This window comes from Thermobia domestica, chromosome 11 (genome assembly GCF_964235325.1).
Source record: "Thermobia domestica chromosome 11, izTheDome1.hap1.1, whole genome shotgun sequence".
NCBI lineage: Eukaryota > Metazoa > Arthropoda > Insecta > Zygentoma > Lepismatidae > Thermobia > Thermobia domestica.
The window spans coordinates 80,531,876-80,552,632 of NC_137464.1; the positions used below are offsets into that span (position 1 = coordinate 80,531,876).

General features: G+C 35.4%; 1 protein-coding gene across 1 annotated transcript in view; it reads left to right on the top strand.

The window, feature by feature from the left end:
* Nucleotides 1–235: 235 nt before the first annotated feature.
* The window catches only part of LOC145664220 (protein phosphatase 1 regulatory subunit 36-like), a 52,693-nt gene continuing 32,171 nt past the window's right edge, over nucleotides 236–20,757 (top strand). Inside the window, exons 1-2 of the mRNA XM_081730677.1 lie at nucleotides 236–383; nucleotides 7,753–8,086. Coding sequence (XP_081586803.1) covers nucleotides 310–383; nucleotides 7,753–8,086 — 408 coding nt within the window. The 5' untranslated portion in view covers nucleotides 236–309. The remainder of the gene's footprint in view (nucleotides 384–7,752; nucleotides 8,087–20,757) is intronic.

Below are 20,757 nucleotides of genomic sequence, written 5' to 3' on the forward strand. Positions count from 1 at the left end.
CTCATTAAGCATGGTGATATATTCCATAAAATATTGTGTAAATGTTGTTAAGACTGGAGAATGTATTTTATCCATCCATTTTTTTATGTGTTTCGGATTCCACGTTCAGCTGTAGGTTCACGTTCTTATATACTTTAAACTAAATCCAACCAACGAATATCCCAGAGTGTATCTTCTTATTAATGTTTTAATAATGTTGGTAAAAGTAACAATTCAAATTAAATGTATCCTGTTTCCACGTTAATTACTATATTTTGATAACTTAAATTTATTTAGCTTCGTAGATTTGAAACAAAATTTTCTAGATACATGGAGCCTCCTACACTTGAATGGACGGGTCAATGGGAATGGGACAGTAAGGAGAATAAACTGGTTCTGTGCAAGTAAGAGAAATATTACTAATAATAATAATAATGGAGGTTATATAAGGTTCGCTATTTTACTTTGTGCATGTAAAATACAGTAGCCATCTTTAGTCATAATAACTGTATGGAATGAACTATTTTATCAGTGTGGTGACCGATAAGAACTCCCGTTGGCAAATAACATCACCGTTCAATTATACAATTGCCAGGCATCACCTAGATAATTTATTTGACTAACATTTAATATAATATTAATTTTGAATATATTTTTCTATTATATTATGTTTTATATACTATAATTTTATAGTAATATGATGAGATAGAATATTTTGCACTTGATTTTCAGTATTTTTTAAACAATCATTTATGGGCAGTAAATTAGGGTATATTGCAATTATTTCCAATGAGCTTCCTTTTGCCATTAATATGACAAATGTTACTATGAAGCAAAGCAAAATAGCATTAAGTACTGTATTTTTTTAACCAAATAAATAAATAAATAAATAAACGTGGGCATGAGAAGTATGCCTAAAACGCCCGGTCCCGAAACGCCTCTCCATGAAAATATTGAATATTTGATATCAAAACGCCCCTTGATGGGAATCCATGGGCACTTTGATTTATTTCCAGAATGCCGTTTCCTTAAAGAACGCCATATTGTATGATTTATTCTGAAATAGTATTGTTAAACCCAGTGGCGGCGATTGGACGTTAAAAGTGGGGGGGGCGGCAAGATGTGATCTGAATATTTGTATATCAATGTTAGTTTTCCTGGTTGTTTCTAACACTTAGTTTGTCGAAAGGTTGTATAACTAATAGGATACTATCTTTTTCAGTTAAAATACCGTATATCGTGTTTCATATTTAAGTAAATTGACAAGAGCAACGCACATTAGGTACTAACCCTTGATTCCTTGCTTATGAAAATCATAAAATTATGTCTGGAAAATTGTGTGATCAGATTATTTAATAACATATTTGCAAAACAAATAAATAGAAAGGATAATATTAATCATACTAATGAATAATGAGGCTTGTTTTGTAGAAGTTATATTGAAACTGGGGGATTAATAAACAAACAACTAACATTTTTAATTCCACACTTGCATTAAATTTATGTCATTACTTTTAGAAAATGAAAGACAGTAAATACTACAAGGATATGCTACGACGCAATTGTAATATTAATTCCTTTGAATTGCAATTAAAACGCAATTCCTGTAGCTGTCTTAACTCCACGGGATGACAAATAACCAATACCCACTTACGCAACGACAAATATTATGTGGTACCATTTTTTTTCTATGAATCAGTAATATATGCAAAAAACTTTACATTTCCAAATTAAACTATATACATTAACCATTTTAAATTATGGCTTTTTAAAGGTAAATTATTGAATTTCAGTCAATCAGCTACAGCATCATCCCTATTTATCCTAGGATCATGGTTAGTACCTCATTCTCTTCAGAATAGAACAACTTTTCAAACGGTTCTATTTACGTTTTCCTATCATGTCTCTAAGGCAGGAAATTTTGAGCGAAATATGTTTTTTTTTTTCAAATTTTGACCCCCTCTGGACCCCCTATGTTAACGCACAGATCTCAAAATCAACTGAAAAATACGAAGGGGTGTACTAAATGTGTATTTAAAAAATGTCAAGCTTCTATCTTGAAAACTAAGTGCGGGAAAATGTTTACCAATGAGCTAAGAACATTCCCACAATGCCCCAGATGACCCAGATGTAATATAAAATTTTCCTGAGACATCCCTATTTATTCTAGGATCATTGTTCGTACATCATTCCCTTCAGAATAGAACATGCCTTCAAACGGTACTACTCACATGTCTCCACCTTGTACCTGAGGTGGAAAAATCATGAAAAAATTGATTATTTGTTTAAAAAATATTCCTTCTTTGTGTTTTTTCCCCCTCTGTATCCTCCTGTTTTAACGCAAAGATCTGAAACAAATCTGAAAAATACTAAAGAGTGTACTAAATGTGTGTGCAAAATTTCAATCTTCTAGGTGCAAAAGTAAGCCCGCCAAAATAATATCTCTACAATACTCCAGATTCTCGTATAAAAAAGGATCTCAGGAAAAAATTCCCTGAGACATCCCTATTTATACTAGGATCATGGTTCGTACATCATTCTTTTTAGAACAGAACAGCCTTTCAAACGGTACCACTCACATGTCTCCATCATGTATCTATCTGAGGAGGGGAAATCGCGTAAAAAGGGATCTTTGTTAAAAAATAACGTTCTTTTACCTTTTTACCCCTCTGGACCCCCCTGTTTTATCGCAGAAATCTGAAACGAATGTGAAAAATATTAAGGGGTGCACTGAATGTGTGTGCAAAATTTCAATCTTCTAGGTGCAAAAGTAAGCCCTGCAAAAAGTAATAAAAAAGTCATAACAAAAAATATTTTTAAGTTATGACGTCATCACACTACATCTCGACGCAGAAAGGCGTGAAAGCATATGTAACGTGTTCTACAATGCCTGCAGGCTTGAGAAAAAACAGAAGTAAAAAGCTTTTTTGGTACTTTTAAAATCAAATAGTGAAGATTCTAGCTATCACAGAAAAATGGATTATATAATTTAAAAGAGTTAAGTGGTCACTTCATAAAAGTGGGGGGGGCAACTGCCCCCTCTTGCCCCCCCTAATCGCCGCCCATGGTTAAACCCTATCTCATATATGATTTCCACCTTAATACCCAATAGATGATCGAATTCACTTTCTACCGGAATGTTTCTTTGCCTTCTTCACATGCCGATAAAGTGACAACTCGTCACAAAGAAATAGAGAAAACGAAATGAAGCAAATATAACGTCTCATTCAATATATTCAATTAGGTGGCTTTAAAATGAGTCTTGCCACTTAATCTCTTCAGCTCCAAGTTGTGCAGATGCATCTGCAGGCGATCCGACACAAAATAAATCAATACATAATATCGAATAGTATATAGCTATTGTCACTATTTCTTAGTAAATCTTAATATTGCTGACATTATAGTCAAGTGTTGTTCGGAGTTAAAGATGATCAGTCAAGCCTTCTAAGATACTCCAAGCACTTGAGGAACTTATCTAAGTTATGTTCTTAAAATTTGCTAAGAACATTGATAATTTTCATGTTCAGTTTTATATATTTTGTCTTCCTATGTTCAATATTCATGTGGTTTCCAATTTGCAACTGCAAAATGTCATATAATTGTGAGTCTTCTTTCAAGATTTTTACCAATTCTACTGCATTGGGGTTGAGATTTTCTAATTTAGACGATAATGTCACCCTTCAGCTGGATTAGTTGTTGTTCTGTGGCGGTTGATCATAACAATTACAGATATCTTTGCAGACCTCGTTTTGAAACCATTGTCCCAGTGGCGCATCCAGTTTTGCTGCGTTCTGGATCGATCGATTATCTATTTACTCATACCCACCCCCTGCCCCACGCATTTCAGCTGCTGTGTTATATATATACTAACAGTATACAAAGTTTTTTTTTTGTTAAGAAACCTAAAGTTTTTACTTATCTTTTTCCTAAGTTATCACTATTGTCCGGGTATCGCCCGGAAAGTGGGATCCAGGTAGGGGGCGCGGAGCTCGCGCGCTCCTCCATGAGGAGTAAAATATATAAATTAGTCCCTAATGAAGCGCTTGTTCAAAGCCTGTGGGAAAAAGTTTTAAAATTTCTCTCAAAAGGAAGATTTTGAGTGCATTCTCCACTCATTGCAGATAATGTATGCGTTTCCAGTTCACGGTAATTCTGGAGTCTTTCGTGTTGAACAACATAGCTTTCCTCAATGCCGCCTCCAGAAGCACTGCAGTCCACATTTTTAGTTAACGAACCAAATATCGAAAAATGTCTTAAATTTATTTTTCAAATCTGCGCCTCCCTCAAAAATTCCTGGACCGCCGCCGGGATCGGCTATTGCCAATTAACTGCTAATAGTCATAGCTTACCTTTTGGAATGTTTTCAAATACTCTTTGCATAAGAAACAGTTTTCCGTATTCTTTTTTCGTCCTTGCGCACTTTTACTGTGCGCCCTGGAGCAACTGCCCCACTAGCTCCATTATAGTTACGCCATTGCATTGTTCTACAAAATAGTTATTGAAGCACTGAACGCAATTTATCATTAGACATGTCTTCATTATTTTCGTCCAAGCATCACTTACATATTCTAGCGGTATAAGGGTTAATGCTGCTACCTTTCTAAAGTACTGTCTCACTGTGTCGTTGTCTTGTACACACGACTCCAAAAGTGCATTAGCACCTGCAATTTTCCTTTTCCTGCAATAGTAGGCAACTCCAAAAAACACTATCATTGGGCTGGTTGAGAATTAGAAAGGGGTTGGACCAAACCTCAATTTTGTTACAAATATAGCAGTGTAGCAAACTGCAAGTAAGAGAATAAAATAAATTGTTAAGAATGACGATTTTACTATCTCGAAGGCAATGGATGACATAAAAAGTTACAAAATCATCTTACTTAAGCAGTTCAAATAAGACAAATGAGAAGAAATAAATATCAGAGGAAAGCAATTTCTTTCCTTTTTCAAAAAAAAAAAAAAAAAAAATCGTAAAAAAGAAAATGTTACGGAAGGTTCTAGATTACTGGTCCCCCCATGTAGGTTAATAGTTGGGTTGGTTTCTTCCTGTACTAAAATTTATAATTTTAATTCACACAGTATTGTCGAGCGAGTGTTAGCGAGTAAAGGCGGGTTAGAGCTCCGCAGGGTACGTTATTTTTCTGTCTTTATTACAGCTCAATGGGAAGGGGAACCAGTGATCTAGAAACTCGCCACAAGTTACATAATGTAAAGGTGTAATATAAAAACCTAACAGCACAAAAATAAACATCCACATTAAACGGAAAGAAAGACAAACACAGAATAACGGATATTAGTGGCGTAGCAGACTTGCAGCCCTCCCATACAAGATAAACAGATGGAACTCTAGTTGTAAACCCAATTGTCATAATAATAATAATAATTATAATTATTATTATTATTATTATTATTTTATTATTATTATTATTAATAATAATAATTATTATTATTATTACCAAATCATTTCAAAATTTCTGACTGCCCAAGAGCGTGTGTGCATATAGCGGTCATATGTCAACTTTTTGTCAATGAGTGGTTCCAAACGCCAAAAGAATGGAAATTTTTGAGAGAGAGCAACAAAAGAAATTCTTAACATAAATTCCAGGCCAAACTTCGAAGCACTTGTTCTTGACAGGTGTTTCTTTGCTTTTTCTTTTCGGAAAAAGAAAAGTTCTGGCGGCTAAGATGTTACAGTATATAACATTCCAAATTTGCAAGTGGATTTATTTACATTGCAATTTGTGATCATAATGAAATTGTCATTAGAAGAGATTATTGTAAAAATTAAGTTTTATTTCTTCATCCATCACAAGTTTTCGGGGTTCCCTATACCTCGCCCCCCGAATATCGATATCGAAAATTTAGGATGATGTTATATCAATGTTGAAATATTCGCGATATCGAATGTTGATATATGTCAATATCAATATCGACGATATCGATATATCGACATATCGCACATGCCTAGATCCGAGAAATTATGCAATAACAATCATATTTTAACTTCCTTAAATTAAAAGCCTGAAATTTCTTGGCTTTTTAATTTTTACAAAAAATTAGTCTCAAGAGTATACTAAGATCCTAAAATATTCTGTAAAATTTTATGCTCGAATTTATACGTTTAATTATCCGGTATAACCAGATATGGTCATAGCCACAAGATGTGATACAATTGTACTTTCTTGAATTCTTAGTTTGATTTGTTTTCTGTTATAATGGGCAGTAACATCGATTGATAACAAAGATTAAAATTTCATCAATTTAAAGAATATTTATTTTTTCTGTTTTACTGTTATGTTTAAAATAAATGCTAAAAATTGAAATCCTGGTCACACACCTTCATTTAATTTATTTTTTTTCTCTTTTACTCATGAGCGAAAGTAAATAAAACAATCAACTTTCTTTGGCTGTCTACTAGCTTTATTTCAATAGAATATTCAATTGTCCTGCGCGTAGCTGTGGGAATACAATCCTTTAAATTAAAAAGGATGATCACACTTTTTTTTACAAGACTATACATTAACTCTATTTGAATTTTAAGTTACATATGTCGTGGATGTTAGGACCAAATGGGCCCGAACTCTTCGCTCGAGAGTTCACAAGTTCGAAACTCACGCTTACTGAACATCACGGATACTGGTACATATTTTCAGCACGGGAAACCTCGGTTAGATCCCCGGTAAGAGATCATGTTTTTTAAATCCACGTCTTATATGGCCTCGGTGCTGAACGGGATGCTAAACTCCAATCGAACCAATCATCTTCACGAAATGTCGAAATGCGTATGTGAGATCAAGTGAGCCAATGCCGAAGAAATATTGTATGTGCAAGATCAAATGAGTGTGATGTCGAAAGGATGTTGTGAGCATGAGGTCGAGTGAGTATGATATCGAGATATCGACATAATATTTTGAGCAAGAGGTTCAGTGAACGAGATGTCGAAATGATGTGAATGTGAGGTCGAGTGAGTGCTATGTGGTAATGATATTGTGAACGTAAAGTTGAGTGTGTGATGTCGAAATGATGTTTGAACGTGAGGTTGAGTAGACGTGATGTCGAAATAAAGTGAGCATGAGGTCATATTAGTAATGTGAACTTGAGGTAGAGGTCTGCACGGGCTCGGGCCGAGCCCGCGTTCTTAAGCCCGACCCGACCCGCGGCTCGGACTCGGGCCTACAAAGCATATATCACTTCGGGCTCGGGTTGTACATTTTTAAATATACAACCATATATCTCGGACCTTTTCGGGAATAACTATGTAAATATACTGTAGAACGATATTTAATGCACCATTCTTTCTGGAGAACATTTTAAAGCACAAGTGCAAAATTCAACCTCTATTTGCTGTAAATAAAAACACAAATTTGCGTTAATTATTAAGTTTCTGTAATTCGGGTTTATTTCGTGCTCATTTGATTATAACACTATCTCGGGCCTTTCGGACTCGGGTTGGGCCTCACATTATAAATTCATGGGCCGGGCCGGGCCCGGGCTAAAAATTTAGACCCGTGCAGACCTCTAACGTGAGGTGCAGTGAACAAGATGTCGAAATAGTGATGTGAACATGAGATTGAGTCAGCATGATGTCGAAATGATTATTTAAGTGTGAGATCGAGTGAGCGCGATGTCAAATTGATAAGCTGAGCGTGAGATTGATGAGGTTAAAGTGAATACCCAAACAATGATCACAACACAGACGATAGACATTTATATAATATTTAACAATTTGTTGCTGCAATAACACGGGAGTGTAAAGTATTGTTTTTACTGTTCTAGGACCATTCTTGCTAAAAAGAAGATTGAACGTCGTCGTTCATCAATTCTTTTGGAGCAAGTTTTGAGTAAAAGCACTCGCTATCAAAGGATCCAGCAGTATCGTCTCACCTTCCGTGACACAATGACAGACATGCAAATAGTCAAGTACCGTCTGCGCTACATGAGGGTACCAGAAGATGAAGAAACAGACGTTATTCTTCTCAGTGATGTAGTCGACCTTGTAAAGTTTCTGATAGAAAATAAACTTTCAGATGAGTTCTATGAATTCTTGGACACTGCCCCTGTGCGACGCTGGCTCCGAGTTGTTATTGCATATTTCTACTATTATATTCCGGTAAGAAGTTATTTAAATTTTATCACTGAAAATAAAAAGCATTGTTCTATTTTAAAGAATCAAGAAGAGCACAATTTACTGATTCTTTTTGACTTTTAGAGGTGTCAATAGTCAGAGGCTGTGTAAACCCAACTGGGGACGGGGCAAATGAAATTAATCGAAATCAGCTTACGAAAGTAATTTGACTGCACACTGTTAATATTTATGACGGTCATTTCCAAAACCTGCAAAGTCCATTTTGGGCAAACACTGACATAGCGCTTGTTCCAAGTTTTATTGCAGTTTCCGCAATCTGAAACAAGATAAGGTATGTGGGAAAAAATTTCTACACACATTTTATCTCGTTTCTGATAGCGGGGGTTGTGATAAAACTTGGATCAAGCGCTATATCAGTGTTTGACCAATCTGGACTTTTCAGGTTTGGGAAATGATCTTCACATCTCACAGAATTCTTGTTTCCCGTTAACACTCTTCACCCCGTGGAGATTAGTAGCCAAATTTTGTCGGACATTTATTTTCATGTATACTATTGTTTATATGTTTATTTTTTTAAATTTAATTTTAATTTAATTTAATTATACAGATATTATTACATTAATGATTTTTACAAATGATGTACTACTATTTCGCTTCCCTGTCTTTTCGTTAATATTCAGAATGAAACATTTCGTGCTGCGAAAGTTTCAATTATATTTCAAAATCCAAAGTCGATTCTGTTGCATGCTCAATGAAAAAAACAGGTTTGCAAGTCTTTCCTGACTAATGGCGGGAAAAAAGTACGATTTTATAAATTTCATTTTACTTGAGGATAGTTCATATGATGCGACAGATATAGACAGGATATCCAAAATTTGAAATACAGTTCCCATACTTTTGTAGGCTTCAGGGAAATATGTGTTTCAGGATGCCTTTTAAGGGAAAGTGCAGGTGTTGTCTAGCTTCCTGTGTGCAACTAAGTGAATGAATGATGTCTTTAATTCCAGGCATAACAGCACACCATCGGGGTCATTGCGATACGATAATGGCAAATCTGTTAACATGCTTTCAGTCTTTCTTCATTTTCACATGATTGTTGTTTGATATAGTTGGCAATGGGAGAGGAATCCAAATCTATCATTTATGTCTTACATTTGACAAAAACGGTCACGAAGAACACTACTGATGAGTAGATCTAGAGAACAACACGAAGATATTTTCCATTGTTTCAAAGAAAGTGGCTGTTCGAACGTTAACGTGCGCAGCATGTATACTAACAACATTCAAGAAATGGTTGCTGGGAATACGGTAAAAGGATTTGCATTCCGAATCAAAGTTTGAGATTCAGAACATTAACAGACTGTTGTGGCTTGCTTTGTCATACGCTTGACCTCTGCAATCGGAAATGTCAAATCTACTGCACTGAAATTTCTTCAATATGTCAGCAGAAATGCTATTGGTATTCTTAGCCTCAATAGTAATGAAATGAATAAATGTTTCCTGAACTTGAACTGAGTTCTTCTGTTCACTAATATTGTTCGTATTCTATTACTTTTACATGTGATCCCTCCCTTTCTAGGAACGGTTTCAGTTTCTTACCTCACAGTATATTTTTCAAATAGTAATTTATGTGTATACTAAATTCGTTTGAAATTACTCCAGGAGTCCTTTTTTTTGCATCGTACGGTCCACTGTACGTTTTTATCTGATCCAAAAGTTCGTAAAGATATATAAATATATTACAGTAACAATGGAATATTGTGTTACCGCCCGACTGTCGTTGTGCAAAACTTCATCATTATATGATGTTAAATGAGTTAAGTTAAGGTTGTAAGAACTAATATCGAAGTTGAAACATCGCAAGTTAAAGAAAGACATGTAATAACACATTTCATATTTGAAAATAATTTCTGCTTGAACTAGCTGCGACTACATTTAATTCAAAATTGAACTTCTGAAATGCACAGTATGAACGTAGTTGAAAGGAAAAGAAACAATAAAAAGGGTCAGGATTCTAACCTAGGACCATCCTTAGTGTAGGAGTCCTTCACACTAACTGCTCATCTAACGTATCACGAAATAAATGCGCAATTTCTTAAAGTTATATGTTTGCATCCAAGTGACACTCTTATGAGCATTTCCTTTTTTTTTCTTTTTTTTTACGTTTTTATTTTAAAAGTCTAACATGTTTATAAAAATTTGTTTCGTTTTTCTTTAGAGTTTCGCAAAACGTGATTATATATATCTGAGTATTTGACACTACCTAATCAGACGATTCTATCAAATATAACTCAAGTAACACAGTAGTAACAAACTTTTATTGCCTTAAAAGATGTTCCTGAACAAGGGGAAGTTCAATGTGTACCCTGTAACTAAGCTACACAAGGTCTACGTTCAATGTAAACGGCGCACCCACCAAGTAAACTTTCGGAATATTCCATTATATTACCTCCTCAACGTAGCTAAAAGAACAGTATATGGTTCCTTTGAGTTCCCCATGGGTGAATAGATAAACTCATGGTCCGATAACTAAGAAGTTTGTTGTTCGAAATGTTCTGCAACCTGAAGAATTTTTAAAGTCTTAATTCCCCATATCTTAAGATCTTCCTCTCACTTCGCAATCATCTGATGCTCTAAAAAGAGTTCTCCACCTTAATTCGACAACTGCCTGATGTGATCCTAGCAGTTCGGAAACTTTTCTTTCTCTGTTCCACAAAATCACAAATTTCGTCATAATATGGATGCTGTTCGATCATTTTTTCTCCAATTCTAAACTTGCATATGTAAATCATCCCTACCTGTCTCCATATTCGAATCTGTCTCTCTCAATGTCGTCCACCATGAACGCACATGGCTTAGGATCAAACCTTTGCCTTTTGAAACCAAATGTAAACGCTCTAGTAATGTGATATCACAACTCTATAGGTTTGTTGCTAAAAGCAGTGTCATTTTAGATTTTGTTCGGGGAGGATTCTGCGCCGACATAAGAGTTTCACTTTTTATATCAGAGTTTTACTGTACATTTGATCAAACAATGTGTTTATCACACTCAAGAGAGGGGAGATTTATACCCTCCTGCCCTACCCAAATGACACCCTTCGAACATTTGCTTGCAATTACTGGGAACAAAATGAAGTTAATCACTGAATAACATTCATTTCTGTCAGTAGTTTTTAGAGCTCTCCGCCGGCATTACTGAGTTCGCAAAGTACAAAACATGCTGCCGTGATTAACAATTTCCGTATATTCTACAGGGCTTAGCTTGATGTGATATATAAACTTTGATGATGAGGCAAAATACAAATAAAAGCGTTCATGAAGCTATGGGAACATTTTGTGTCACTTTTTTATTCAGGCCGTACAGAGGCATTTCAAAACAAACGAATGAAAGAGTCGGTTTTAGAGCTATAAAACTTGTAAAACATGGCTCCTATTTTTTCCATCTGAATGAAAAGAGTACGTAAGGTCACACAAACTGCTTTAGGCAAGGAAAGGAGGATGAATTCGATTGAATACCAGGAGGAGGAGGAGGAACTGGATTGAATACCAGGAGCAGCAGTCGATCGAGACATGCGTTTCTAAATGCATAAGCACTCGACCCAAGAGTTTGTTAGTAATTGGACTTAAAATTTTTCTATGCCGCGTATTGTACCAGTCTCAGTTGACAACAAAGATTGTGTTTCATGGTGGAATATTACAGTGCTAATTCTTTTTTCCTGTTTGTGCAAATTTTATTACCTGCTTTATTTAGACATAATAGTCCAGTAAAATTACATAAAAATGGGCCAACCCTAGACATTCAGAATAAAAAGATGGGACCCCCTGGAATTTGTTCGTGATCTCTTCCTCATTAACCTCCAGAAAATAAAAAGAAATCCAGTTGCGGGTTTTCCGCGATTTCGAATAAATAGTCTGCCACCTTGGATTTGTCACATGCACTTAATTTATGCTACATAACTTCTAAACTAATTAACGTAGAAGGATCATTCTTTCTTTATTATACTTCTAATATTATAGGCAATCTAACAAGTTATTATCACTTTTCTCCGAGTAACCACTTTTGCATAACTTTAGGATAAAGTGAAAGATTGGGATCTGTATTAGTGAACATATTCTTTTCATTGTCTCATACAACTTAACAGAGTAGAAATATGAAAAAGTGCTCGAATAAAAGTTGTTGGAAATTTCATAAGCTTTCAAATGATGTATATATTGTCACTATATACAATGTCAGAGATGCGCAATGAAGCTTCAAACGTAATCGGACTGCGCACAATTTCTGTAGAAACATACTTAACATGAAGGAAAAGATATTTAGTGATTTGTGACGGCTTTTCATTGTAATTTCCGGTAAGTATAAACAGGTTTGGAAGTTCGACTAGTTTAAAAAGTAGTTCGTTAACAGTGGCGTCGGCAGGGGGTGTGCAAGAGCTCTGAAAGTAGACTTTCGTTCTATCTTTCAGTACGTAGACCTATGTGTCCATTGAAACTATTATTTGAGATAAACGTTTTAGAAAGAAGATTAAATCTATTGAAATATGTTTTACTGATGTTATCTCGCAAAAAATCCAGTTGCGGGTTTTCCGCCTTTCTGAATAATTAGCTCTACTCCAGTGTAATTACGACAAAAATAGATCAAACTTAAAGATTTCTTTTCTAAAAAGATTTAACCTGTTAAAGTATGTTATGTGTATTGATATATTACTAAAACAGTCCCAAAATTCTAGTTGTTGCTTTTCCGTAATTTTTGCGGCCAATTATGTGAGCAATATGTGAGGTTTATCACAAAACACTATGGTAAATAACGTATTGCATCTGATGGTTATGATGGTGGACCAAACGTAAAGGATATAAAACACTGGACATGAACAGAGAAGCTATGAATACGCGTAATCGTTGAGAATAACATCCATTTTGTTCGTTTATCTCAACAGGAATTTCTTTCTAACACAAAGAGCACGTGTGTATCTTCTTGCGGTCAAACCGCACCCACAGGGGCAAACTGCCGCGGTCAGGAGCGCGTCAACTAAAGGGTTAGACGCCGATTGCCCGTATCGTAACAACCGATAGACGGGCCACAGTGCGTCAAATCGCGGAGAGGTTCGATGCAAGGTTGCCTAGACGAAAAGGTTGCGTGGACAGTTTCACACTGATACATGAAGATGAACCGGTATGGGTGCGTCGCCAACCGCAAGAGGAAGTGGATCCATCGTGACAGCATGGAACTGTGCAGACCGGTGGTGGTGGTATATTCATCTGGGGCATGTAACGTGGACTAAAATGGATACCCTAATACGTGTAACACAGTCCTTCATAGGTAAACACTACCGCGATATTCTCGACGGCCATGTCATGTCATTTGCTCGGCTGCTACATCCAGGTGGTGACCTCATTTTGTAGCAGGACAATGTGCCGCCCCACCGCTCTAGGATGGCAGCAAACTGGTTTGATGAGCACTCCTCTGACCTGACAACACGATCATCGGACCTCAATCTGATCTAACACATCCGGGACCACATCTGTCTGCGACAAGGGCGGATTCAGAGGGAGCGATCGGGGCAATCGCCCCCTCCCCGAGAAGAGGCAACTTTCTTATTTTATATATAAATAAAACCAATCCCAGAGCTTGGAACTCTTAAAAGTAGCTCTAAGTAGCAATATTACAATCCACCGCCTCCCCAAAAGTCCGTTCTGGATCCGCCCCTGATCTGTGACGCCATGAAACGACGCCCTCGGCTGTGGATCCTCTTCCAAGTAACCTGCAAGGTCTGTGGGAGACTTTGCAGCACATATGGATTGAGATTCCACAACAACACTTCAGGCACCTCGTGGAGTCCATGCCGCGTAGGAAAGCCGCCGTTATCAAAGCGAAAGGTGGTGTTTCTCGCTATTAGGTAGGTGTCTATAATTCAACTGGTGATCAGTGTATATTGCCTTCCTTTTTACAACTACAATACATTTAACTTCGGCAGTTTAATAGATGCACAGTAGAATCTAAGCACAATTATAAAAACTAGTACGAAAAGAGGTAGGGCTAATTATTCAAAAAGACGGAAAACCCGCAACTGGATTTTTTGCAAGATAACAATATCAGTAAAACATATTTAAATATATTTCATCTTCTTTTTAAAACGTTTATCTCAAACACTAATTTCAATGGACACATAGGTCTACATACTGAAAGATAGCGCGAAAGTCTACTTTCAGAGCTCTTGCGCACCCCCTGCCGACGCCACTGTTTACGAACTACTTTTTAAACGAGCCGGACTTCCAAGCAGGGCCGTGCTGGGATACTAATGAGGGCGGTGGACAAGTCTACTAAAAGGGCGCCCATACAAACGGGAGTATACGGTTATATATATATATACATTTCTGCGAGAACCATTTTAATATTGTCCTTCTGCGCCTTGGTCTTCCTAACGGTCATTTTCCTATTTGGATTTCCAGTTACAATTTTGAAATCGTTTCTAATTTCTTCCATTCTGTCTACATAACCTGCCCATTTGAGCCTCCTAGACTTGATGACCTTAACAATGTTTGGTAAACGGTATAAAATTATACAGTTCCTTCTTATGAAGTTTCCGCCTTTCCGAATTCCCATTCCTCTTGGAGTTCGAATATTGGTTTAAGCATCTTGTTTTAAAATACTTCCAGTCTGCGATTTTCCCTCAGAGTCGGTGACCATGTTTCGCAATCATACAACACAACAGACATGATTATCGTTTTATATTTTGAGCTACAAGTTCCTCAACAGAATTAGCGACAACAAAAGTTTTTTTTAACTGAATAATAACAGGAAATCCCTGCTTTCAGTTGACATCAAATTTTTTAGTGATTATGATTTTGGTCTGTTAATAATGATCCTAGATATTTGAAAATATCCACTTTGTCGAAAGAAAATATTATATGGTATTTTAACGCATCCATAAAATGCAGTATTACGATCTCGACAAACTTCCATGTATTTAGTTTTCTCAGCATTTACTTCTAAACCCATGTCCCTATAAGTGTTTAATAGGACCTCTGCACTTCTTTCTATTGTTCTCCTATCGTTTCCTATTAAATTTACATCATCAATATACGCCATAACCTGGCAAATACAATTCAGCTCTAGTACCTGATTGCTGTCTTTGATTTTCCTTATAGTGTTCTCCAGAACAAAGTTAAATAATAATAGGGACAACGCATCTCCTTGTTTCAGGCCATTCTCAACGTGAAACCTCGTGAACAAGAATTTCTCTACTAGAACCTTACTTTGGGATTCATTTAAATATATCTTAATTAATCTACTTTCTTCGGTATTCCAAATTCTGTAAGCATGTTCTACAATGTTTCCCTCCTACCCGAGTCTAAAGTCAATAACTGATGTGCCAGGATATTGTATTCACATTTGTTTTAAAAGTATTAGTCAAATGGTAAATGTCTGGTCGATAGTTGATCGATTTTACCTAAATCCGCTCTGATAATCTCCAATACTTACAACGAGATACTTTGTATTGGTTGATAATTACCTGTATCTTGGGCAGTAAGTGCTTCTACACAAGCACTATACCTGATATAATGTTAATTAAAAATAACAAAAGAAGAATGTTTTAATATATGTAAGAAATATACATTATTGTATATTTGGTTGCTATGTAGTTTGTTTATAGATACCTAATTAACATGTATGATTGCAAGACAGTTTGTGTGAATATACGTTAAAAGAGAATCAACGAATAAATTATTTAATACTCATCATCGACTTGTAATTTTAGTAGAAAAGGTGATAATACTAGTGGATATAATTACTGAAGATATTTTAAGGTGTAAACAATTACTGCCACTAAAAATTTTACTTATATTATTAGCCGAACCAGGGTTGACGACTACCTTTGGTGAGTCGTTGTAAAATTTTTGGTTTACCTCACCCGGGATTCTTGTAAATTCATATCCCGAAGTCTAAAGTAAGGGTGAATTTACCTCAGTAAGAAGGTTCATGAATACGAACTCAACTATTCTTAGAAGTGGCAGAATAATCACAAGAAAAATTATGATCGGTGAGATAGTAGCGAATGAAACTGTTGACAGTGTTAACAACGAGCAAAATATAGCTCCCGTTACACCCGAAATGTTGACATTAGAAGACAAAATTTTAATGGCATTACAGCGACAGGAACAAAGCCGAAAAGACGATTTAGAAGCCATGAAGCAAAATTTGGCTCAGATGTCCAACGAATTAAAACAGACGGTACAGCAGAAATCCGAAGAATTAAGTAGACGATTGGAGCACTTAGATCAAAAGTCAGAAGAATTGAGTAAAGGATTAGAACAAATAGACCAAAAATCAGAAGAGACGAAACAATCTGTTATCCAGGCGGTGAGAGACATCACATTACAGTTTGATGAAAAGCTAAAAAGATTATCTGAAGATTGCCAGGATAATTACAACCATGTAATCCAAGAAGTCAATTGTGTAAAAAAGGATTTGGAAGTAATAGAATCTTCTGTTCGTCAGCAAAAGATTCAGGTCACAGATAATTCTAACCAAATACGTGCAAATACTCAATTGATATCTACCTTACAAGAGGAAATTAGGACGTTACAGATTAAGGACAACGCATACCACAACAACATGGTTAATGATCGTTTGGAGTTCCCTTGTTCACAAGAGATGCCCTCGCATTCACCCGCAGCAGATCAACGTGGACCTTACGTTATCTCTTCTTCAAGTAATCCATCCGATGAGGACATTATTTTGGAAAGAATTCATCCAAGGAATACAGATGGGCGGAAAAGAGATGGTGGAACCACACATCACGCAGTAGGTAGGAATTGTCACTCAACACGAAATGGTGAAAGGAAGGTAAAGTTAGGTGTAAAGATGAGCGAAATACGTGCTATGAGTAAGTTTAGTGGTAAATGTAATGAAAATGCTACTTCTTTCCTAGAAAAATTTCAGGATGAGTGCAGTATAATGTGTATAGATAAATCCCAATATATGAAACTAATCCCTCATTTATTACTCCCACCATGTTCTTTATGGTTTAAAGCAGTACGGGATCACGTCAATACATATGAGGAATTCAAAGCAGCGCTGATTGCAAATTACGAAAACGACTTTTTACTTGCAAACAGAGATGCCACGATTAGAAACCAACCTTTTAATCCTCGCTTGCACAAATCTGTTGTTGATTTTGTTGTAAATACGTATAACGAATTAAAAGTCGTAAATCCACTGCAATCGGAATCTAGAGTGATTGCATCTATTCGAAATTTACTACCGTTTAAACTACAACAGATCCTGTTTTCTACGCAATGCATGAGTTTTAATCACCTATTAATGCTTGTCCAATGTTATGAAACTCAATACCATGCTCAGAATCATCAAGCGGGATTAGGCAAAATTAAAAACAATTCAGATCACCTTGTACCTGTTCGGAATCTAAATATCCATAATGCAGACAATACGGAACATAACTTAATTCGATCAAATTTAAACAATCAGAACGATCAAAATAGGCAAAGATATGTTGGGAATCCACCTAATCTAATTATTCGTGATAATCATTATGTTAGACCATTTAACCAAAATAGATTCAAAAATAGACGAAATACATGGCGAAATTCCAGAAATACAGTAAACTACATGGATAGACGTAATCGTAATTCAAGAGATGGCTCTTCGTATCAAAATCAAGATAATGACACAATTCCAGTACAGAATAACAATGTGGGACATAATCATGATAGTGCAGTACAATGTACTTTATTGGAACCATATACGAGTATGAATTTAAACTAACTGCAGCTGATGTGGTAGGGGTTAAACCCATATCAGCTATAGATTCTCATGAACATTTATCTTCAAATTTATGCGATAATGTCAAACCCATATCAGCCATTGATTCTTATGAACATTTATTTTCAAATTTACGTGTTAATATTAATAATGAAAACAACCCTTATGACTTTTAGATACTTTATCATGTTTGTTTCAACAAATGATAATTTTCAAATGATTTTAATTCTTTCTTGTTAATGTGAAGAATTATAGTTCGATTCATAATTGATTAATCACAAAGGTTATTTACATTATATTGATTTGTGTTGAAACTTAATTGTCAAAGATTATGTTAAGTATAAGGTTCATTCTATTAAGCTAATTATCCGACGACTGTCTTCATGCGCCACCTTATATGTTACTCGAATAAGATTCTTCTGTATCATGACGCCTTATTGATACAATGTATACCGTAAAATATCATCTAACGTAGTTATTATATAATGCGCCCTAGAAAGATCAAACATTGTTAACATCACCGTTTTTAATGATGATTGAAACTGTTGATCATTGTGATTTATGTTTTAAAATGTAATTACCTCTTATGTTTTTGACTTCGCACCCTTCGTTGATTATATTAGTAAGCGACGACGTTTTTATAATAAAGGATAGATATTAATGAAATAAAAGATTTATTATAAATGTATTTATATGAAGGAAACTTGATGAAGTTATATACGAGGGGCGATCAAAATGTAAAGGACACAATTCATATAATATCATTATTATAAACGGACCAGTGGTTCTTAAATATAAAAGTCAAGCTACCTTATAACTTTTATATTTAGTCCCATTATCGGGCGACATTTTATACAACGAGATACTTTGTATTGGTTGATAATTACCTGTATCTTGGGCAGAAAGTGCTTCTACACAAGCACTATACCTGATATAATGTTAATTAAAAATAACAAAAGAAGAATGTTTTAATATATGTAAGAAATATACATTATTGTATATTTGGTTGCTATGTAGTTTGTTTATAGATACCTAATTAACATGTATGATTGCAAGACAGTTTGTGTGAATATACGTTAAAAGAGAATCAACGAATAAATTATTTAATACTCATCATCGACTTGTAATTTTAGTAGAAAAGGTGATAATACTAGTGGATATAATTACTGAAGATATTTTAAGGTGTAAACAATTACTGCCACTAAAAATTTTACTTATATTATTAGCCGAACCAGGGTTGACGACTACCTTTGGTGAGTCGTTGTATACTTTCATCTGCATATGGAGTCAATCTTTCTAATAAAATGTTTAAGAGAATTTATAGGATGTTGCCAGAAAGAAATGCCTCAATAATTATTAAATCCGTTTTGTTGCTTTTCTTCTGAACTGGGACAATGATTGATTCTTTTAACTCTTGTGGTAATTCCTCCTTGTTCCAGATAAGGAGTTTGTGTACCTTGCTCTACAATTTTTCTCCTCCAGCTAAAATTAAGTCAACCAGAATTTCGTCTACACCCAGAGATGTGTGTTTCTTTAATTTTTTAATACCGATTTCTATTTCTGTCTGTTTAGGTTCTCGAATATACGCTTATGCTCTATGGATTTCACTTTCCCCACGTGCATTAGTTTTTGGCTATGTGTTAAGCAAATCGTCAAAGAAATCTTTCCTTCTATTTAAGATGCTATCCTGATCAGTGAGAACTGTTCCGTTAGCTTTCTTTAATATAGATCTATAAGCACGAGGTTGATAGCCTTTCTTAAATTCGTTGATGCACTTATACATGTCCCGAATGTTTTTGTTTTCACTATTATCTTCAAGTTAATTAATTTTAACTTTCAAAAGCCGCGTTTCTTTGTTCCAAAAGTTTTGGAAGTTTTCTGCCAGATGACAATAAAATTTTATGTAGTAATTTCGTTCGGATTTTGTAGCCAACGCTGTTTTTTCTGTTTTCTCTTCTCTGCTACTTTAATGCATTCCTGGTTGAATAATGGTTTGTTCCTAAATATTTCTGCGTGCCCCAATATTTCTTTTGCTGAAATTTTAATGCTATCTCTAATTTCAACCAAGTATCCTGAACACTAGTGCACTCCGAACCTTCTAAAACCGAGAATCAATTCGACACTTCAATCTGGCTCCCCTCTCACCTGACTCTCTTCTATTTTTTAAAAATTAAACCGCTCCGTTTTCAGATATTGACTATTTCCTTTATTCAACGATAGTCTCTCTCTTACTATCACAATCAATTCCTCTGAACGACCGAACTTCAGTTGTGCTAGACTGTTTTCTTCTGTCTACTAAAACTTGATCAGTTTGATTATGTGTTTTTCCATCTGATGAAATGGTGTCCCGGTGGGCCAGCACGGGCCTGCTTCCAAGCCTGTTGATTCTTAACGGAAATTGCAATGAAAAGCCGTCACAAATCACTAAATATCTTTTCCTTCATGTTAAGTGATTCCTTCATATGTTTCTACAGAAATTGTGCGCAGTCCGATGACGTTTGAAGCTTCATTGCGCATCTCTGACATTGTATATAGTGACAATATATACATCATTTGAAAGCTTATGAAATTTCCAACAACTTTTATTCGAGCACTTTTTCATATTTCTACTCTGTTAAGTTGTGTGAGACAATGAAAAGAATATGTCCACTAATACAGATTCCAATCTTTCACTTTATCCTAAAGTTATCTAAAAGTGGTTATTCGGAGAAAAGTGATAATAACTTGTTAGATTGCCTATAATATTAGAAGTATAATAAAGAAAGAATGATTCTTCTACGTTAATTAGTTTAGAAGTTATGTAGCATAAACTAAGTGCATGTGACAAATCCAAGGGGGCAGACTATTTACTCAAAATGGCGGAAAACCCGCAACTGGATTTTTTTTTTATTTTCTGGAGTTTAATGAGGAAGAG